General features: G+C 38.7%; 1 protein-coding gene across 1 annotated transcript; it reads right to left on the bottom strand.

The window, feature by feature from the left end:
* Positions 1-348: 348 nt before the first annotated feature.
* LOC124179336 (doublesex- and mab-3-related transcription factor A2-like) lies at positions 349-4,512 on the bottom strand. Its single transcript, XM_046563579.1, has 3 exons — positions 4,217-4,512; positions 3,576-3,777; positions 349-2,343 (listed from the first exon to the last, which is right to left on the bottom strand). Exons 2-3 carry the CDS (start codon positions 3,774-3,776, stop codon positions 1,228-1,230), a joined length of 1,317 nt encoding a protein of 438 aa, XP_046419535.1. The 5' UTR covers position 3,777; positions 4,217-4,512; the 3' UTR covers positions 349-1,227.
* Positions 4,513-6,204: the final 1,692 nt, after the last annotated feature.

Below are 6,204 nucleotides of genomic sequence, written 5' to 3'. Positions count from 1 at the left end.
CGGAACTGACAAATTCATTAGCAGTACTTTTTTCACAAAGAAACGTTGTTGTCCAATCCGTAGCAACCGGTTCTTGTGTTTTCTTCAGGTATAACATTTTGCATTGTTTTTCGTGTATTTTGCACTGCAAAATTGTAGAGCGTAAAATGAATTCAACGAAAGAAGAATTTGTTGTACCCAACTTTGGAAGTCATTGACACAACATCTTAATCAGGACAGTTACTAAAAAAAAGTATTCACCATAGCTTGATTAGGTAAGAAAATTGGTCGATTCTATTTCCACACTTGTTTATTAACATTCGTGAATCCACGAAATAAATATAAATGAAACGCTATATCAACCGTGAGGAGTGTCGTGTATTATTGCAACAATTTCCATGATGCAAAACAATTTTCAAAATCACTCAATGAAACAATTACTCACAACAGTTTTACCAATTAGGCACAATACAGTATCAAAAAGAAACAATTTTTCATTAACGGCGATGAAGCTACAGAATGTGTGCCCGGGACGATGTATACAACGATATACCTATCGTCAATACATATTTTCAGAAAAAATAATTTACGATTTTCTACCGTCGCAACCCTTAAAAAGTTTATTTAATTCAAAAGAAATATTCTGTGAAAAGATGAGCGTTCTTCGTTACGTGGAAGATTTCATATTTTTTTGAATTTGTAAAGAAGCACGTTGTAGCACTTCAATTATTATTTCTTTCCTGACATTTATATTCAATCCAAAGATCACGATCCACAATACAACAATATTTCATCCAGGAATATTATTCTCCTAAATTAAAAGTTCAAATTGCATTATAACTATTTTGTGTGATTGAATTAATGATGAGAAAGTCACACAGACGCACTTCTCAAATATCAGGTGAAGTCTTGATATTACAAGTGTGGGTCTTCTTTGCGAAGTAAAGTGATATTACAATTGATGAAAGTAATAAAAAAAACAAAATTATTATACACGATACTTCATAAATTTAAAAAAATTTATAAAGCTGACAAATCAACCGAGCGCGATCTTTTGACAGAACTTTTCTTTTAAACCAAACGAACTTTTTAAGGGATACCATGGTGGTAGAAAATCGAAATTGACGTTTCACTGGAACACCCTAATATACATAATAGGAACGATTCACGCTCTTTTCCATCTGTTCGTACCAATAATAACTCTCTAACTTCTTAAGTCTAGTTCATATCACACTGCGACCCGCGGATTTATGGGAATTTGTAGCATTGCGCACAGTTGGGTTGCACGCAAGGTATTCCCGGTAAAATTGGAGGAAGATGAAGCAGGCCTTGTCTGTGCGGGTCGATCATCTGATTGCACATGTGTTCCCGAAGGTGTTGAATATTGGAATTGAAGTAGTTGTTGTACTGAACGTTTAGAGCAACGCTGTCCTCCTGCGGACTTCCGGTTTTAGCGAGCGTCAAGTTCGCCGTTTCCGTGCTGGAGCTCTTCGGCTGCAACTGCTCCGGCACGATATTGAGCAGACAGTAACTGTCGCCGTAAATATTGCGGGGAAAGCTCGAGTACGTCGGCGGAAAGGTGAAGAAATTCGGGACTTCCGGGGTCGTCTGCTGCTGCACGTTGCTCTGGAGGCCGTGGTTCACGCCTTGGATTCCCTGCAGAGTGACGCTTTGCGTGGGCTGGTTAATCCCGCCGTTGAGATTCTGCACGGGCCTGAAAGCGGAACCGGAAGCGGTGCCAGCCCCGAGAGCCGTTTGGGCGGCAAAGTACTCGATGGCCTTCAACAGGTCCTGACCACATCGCTGAAGCACCAACTGCAATACCGAGAGCTTTGTGCTGGGGAATAAATTGGCGAGAGTTTGGACAGACGCCTGAGAGACGGTCGATCCCGGATCATTTCCGTCCTCCAGCTTCTTCCCTGAATCCGCTGACTCAGTTCTCTCAATTCCGTGAGTTTTGTTTACGTTGAACAGCAGCGTTCTATACCGTTGTGAATTAGAACGTTCACCAGCAGACTGAGGGCAAACTTCAGGGCATACTTCCGAGGTACTCGAAGCCCGCGAAGCTTTGGTTGTCTTCTGGTCGACGATCGGAAGGATTCCACACTGACCAGCTGGTTCCTCCGCAGAGCTCGTTTTTCTTTCTGTATTTTCTGTGGCGTTCTGACGAATTTTGTCTTTGTCTGCTGCGTTGTTGGACATGCCAGAGTTGTTGTTCGATATCGGGTCCGTAGCATCAGGCTCCGTCACAGCCATTCCGAATATTTTTCCCGGCGGTAGACGATTCAGTTTTTGACCCGTTGCTACCTTCGCCATGCTCAGAGCGATCGCGTCCTCCGCTGCCTGCTGTCGCTTTAGAGCAACCTTCAAACATACGTTCGATAATAAAGCTCTGAGATTATTCGTTCTATTTGTATAACGGCGCACGTTTTACGCGCTTTTTCATGCCTGTTTTCTGTACGCAAAGTACCCGTTTCTATGACGGTAGAGTGAGTCCGTGAATGCGCATGCGCGGAGTGCTGAAAAGACCACTTTCAAGTTCTAGGAGTGTGAAAAACGGGGTTTCTTCTGCACTCCGCGCATGCGCTGTCGCGAACAAATCTAACGTTACACGACTCTAACCTCAATTTCGTATTTCGTGAAAAAACGCATAATATACTCTTGTTATGTAAAGAATCGTGTGCAATAAGGAGGCCACGGTCTTTTTGCCTCGCGTATTCACAGTATTCGACTTCGGCTCACTTACGACTTATATTGCAAGCTTACGCTCCCGAAAAGACCGAGTTTGCTTCCTTGTTACACAATATTATATTTTATGATAAGCATTCCATTGCACGAAATCCGTGCAACTCGTAACAACAGTTTATTACAATCGAGAAAATGGAAGTAAACGCCAGAGTATTTTATTTTTCTATCATTCAGCCTAGCAAACATTTTTTACCAACACTTTCGAAAGCTTGTTTCTAATTTTTACGTGCAGTGACAATTTTATACCAGAGTGCACGACCGATTCTTTGAATACATTTAAGTCTAAACTCGGACCCGTATAAGTATGAAATTCGAATCTCGTACAAATGCCAAACATATATGCCTTGATGACGTTATGTTAGTTGTAAACGATATCTGTCAAGGTTTTGAAAATCAGGGTGCAATATAAATAGGAGCTAATAGTGGGACCAGGATTGGCGCAGTATACCAGTTAAATAGTATCAATAACCTGACCGAGTGAAACCCCTGCCTCCAACCTTTCATAATTCACGCGTCTATCTGTGGATTCAGTATCAAGTATCGTCGTAATGTTATCGGTACACAAACCCCTGACTGACGCGCAGTGTAATATTCCTACGAAATGCTACACCGCGCTTAATGGATTCAACTCTCAACTTTCCGACAAGCTCTTCAGACGCTTTCATAGCTTTATCGCGTACACGCGGCTCTCCTATTTTTAAATGGGATGGAAAATTTCTAAAGGAATCAACATAAAATGTCCAATCGGCTGTCCGATTTTTGCAACGAAGGCAAAAAAACTGCAGAATCCGCTAGCAAGCAAACGCTGACGTTGTACTTATAAGGCAGAGAAGGGAAAATCGAAATACCTGGGCAGCCATCACTCGTTGCCTTTCGGCAATTAAGGCGCATTTTGGACACACGCACTCCCGATAACGACATTCACGTTTGTGACCCCGCAGCCAGGATATCAACCCGTGATTTCTACACCGGGCGCATTTGGGTCTCCTCTGCTTGCTGTCGGAATCGCGCGTCTCTTCGTCAAGACGTTTCGTCTTGCCACGGAGCATTCTGTGAATTAAAGAAAACAAATTTTCAATTTTCAACAAGCAGATGAATCCTGCTAAATCAAAACTCGTAACGGTCGGCCCCTTTTCATAATCAAATTTCAGAACAAATCATCTTCAATCGAAATTCATGTGTGAGAATCTGAGTCTTCGAAAAAAAAATCTCGATCAACTGACATATTTGAAAATAAATAGCAACACTTCGCAAAGATCGTAAAAATTTCAAAGACTAACTCTAAATTGCTTGAATAATGTTAAATTCTCAGGGATTTTTATCGAAAACGAAAATCGTCTGACTCAAAAATGCGCACATCGTTACGTACACTTTGTTAAATGTTTATAGTTTCTTTTCGTTCTACAGTCAGACTTTATATTCACTGCATTAGTTGTAAAAGATCGACAATTATACGGATGGAAAAAAGGCGACAAACTTTCGTACTCACAGCACTCTCGAAAATGAGTATCGTATGCCAGACCTTCGGTAACCAAACGAAAGATCTGTACGTTATACTAAATATTTCGGTCTGTTCTTCGACTTTCAGCTTCCGCCGCTTGACTCGACGGCATTAGGTTAAATCCGAGGGTATCATCACGGTGGTGTCGGAGCAGCCGATCCTGCGCGTGCAATTTTCGATACCTCCACCGAACTCCCAAAGAATTCCACCAATCCTTGTCTGGTTCGTCCCGCCGTTTTTCCCGCGGCAATCAAAAGTCTGGGGGAATCCCCAGGCGGACCACCCTTTCGCAGGCGGATTGGCTCCGGCTTGTTTACCTTCACTTCCTCCCATATGTTCTGGTCCATCCCTCCGGTATCCAGCGTCACGGGCTATGTCACCGCCACTACTTTTTCGATTTTGAGACTATTATCAACTTCCTCTTCGTTATTAAAGCTTGTGCAGCTCTTCGAATTACTGTACGGGAAATTAAAGAATGGTGAAATAAAGATTTTGCCAAGAACCAAGATAATACGTTATTATATAATGTGAGTACTTTACAACGGTACAGAACGTGGCGAATAACAATCCGTAATAGATTAATATATTTGTGTATTTATATAAGTGAGTTTTTCTAGTGTAATAGATTTATTTATTTATATTATATAATAGGTATACGTATGGGTATAAGTGGTCAAACTTCATGTGAGGCTCAATCTTTACATTTGTGTATGGAATGTACTAGAATATATAATATACATTTATTATGTATATGTATATCGATTTTTTATAGTGATATGTGTTTCTTCAATTCTACTATGTATATTATTCTCAATACGTGATAATGCGGTAATAGTGAGCGCTTTGTCTTCGTTACGTTTTCTTCCTATTCGTTATAACTTAGAGAAATATACAGTAATTTTTGTTAAAAAACTTTTCAAAAACACCTGCAGTATGCGATAAAATTTACGATGCAAGATTAAGAGAGACACATGAGGTACACATAAATGTTAATTTTTCAACCGTATATGTACCTGCATATATATATTTTAGTTACATAGTTGATATAATATTCAAACCATGTGTATACCTCTACATAATACATATACGTATACCCATTGATATACCTATACTATATCACGCCAATGCAAAATTATAATACATAACGAGCATAAATGTCGAAAAAGTAAAGCAGCATAAGTATAGTTATTTTACATGTATCATATATTATAAGTTGATTCAAACAGCGCATAACATCGAATTCATGAGTATATATTATGTAATATGTAATCCCACTGCGATTCACAATCGTTTTATATCATATCATCATTTAACACATTACAATTTCTCATGAGGAATAACAGTCAAAATATATAGAAAATTTAATCGCCGTTACAAAATTTTTTTTAAAAAACTTTATATCTTACATAATTATAATTACATAATATGTGTTCATCCAAATTACGTGAGTTTACGGTTTCGTCGAACAAAATTATACGCATGTATGCATGTATGTATAACGTATTTTCTAACACCATGATATATCGATATGTGTCGGAAAGCATTGTAATGATAGTCATTTAATCATAAACTTTTACTTTTCTTCGATGTTGTTACATCACTTTTCGCAGATGGATCGCGTTTCGAGGTAAATCAACGTTAAATAAACGAGCATACTATGCATGTTCATTATAATATGTACAAATCCATATAAATATATAATTAAATGTATGTACAAGAAAAAAAAATAAATAAATAAATCACACGCTCGTATACCCGGGGTTAATGTAAAAAAAAATCGTCCCTAACGATCGAGAGAGGGAAATATTTATAGTATACAATTGTTGTTTTTTTCTTTCTTCAACAATTTATTCCATTTCACCACTGAATAGTTTTCCCATGTTCTATTTCTCCGCTATATTATGTTTTCATTTAGTTATTATTAAATTTTTTATTTTTTTTCTATTTATTCTTCTCAAATTACTGTCAAGTGCACG

Source organism: Neodiprion fabricii, chromosome 4 (genome assembly GCF_021155785.1).
Source record: "Neodiprion fabricii isolate iyNeoFabr1 chromosome 4, iyNeoFabr1.1, whole genome shotgun sequence".
Taxonomy (NCBI): domain Eukaryota; kingdom Metazoa; phylum Arthropoda; class Insecta; order Hymenoptera; family Diprionidae; genus Neodiprion; species Neodiprion fabricii.
Note: the sequence above shows the minus strand (reverse complement) of the source record. Positions and strands in the feature narration are given on the sequence as shown.

Excerpts from the sequence above, each read along its gene's own strand:
- LOC124179336 (XM_046563579.1), bottom strand. The coding sequence starts at position 3,776 with ATGCTCCGTGGCAAGACGAAACGTCTTGACGAAGAGACGCGCGATTCC. Across the intron at positions 2,344-3,575 it reads AACGAGTGATGGCTGCCCAG|GTTGCTCTAAAGCGACAGCA; the intron begins GTATTTCGATTT and ends GTATGTTTGAAG.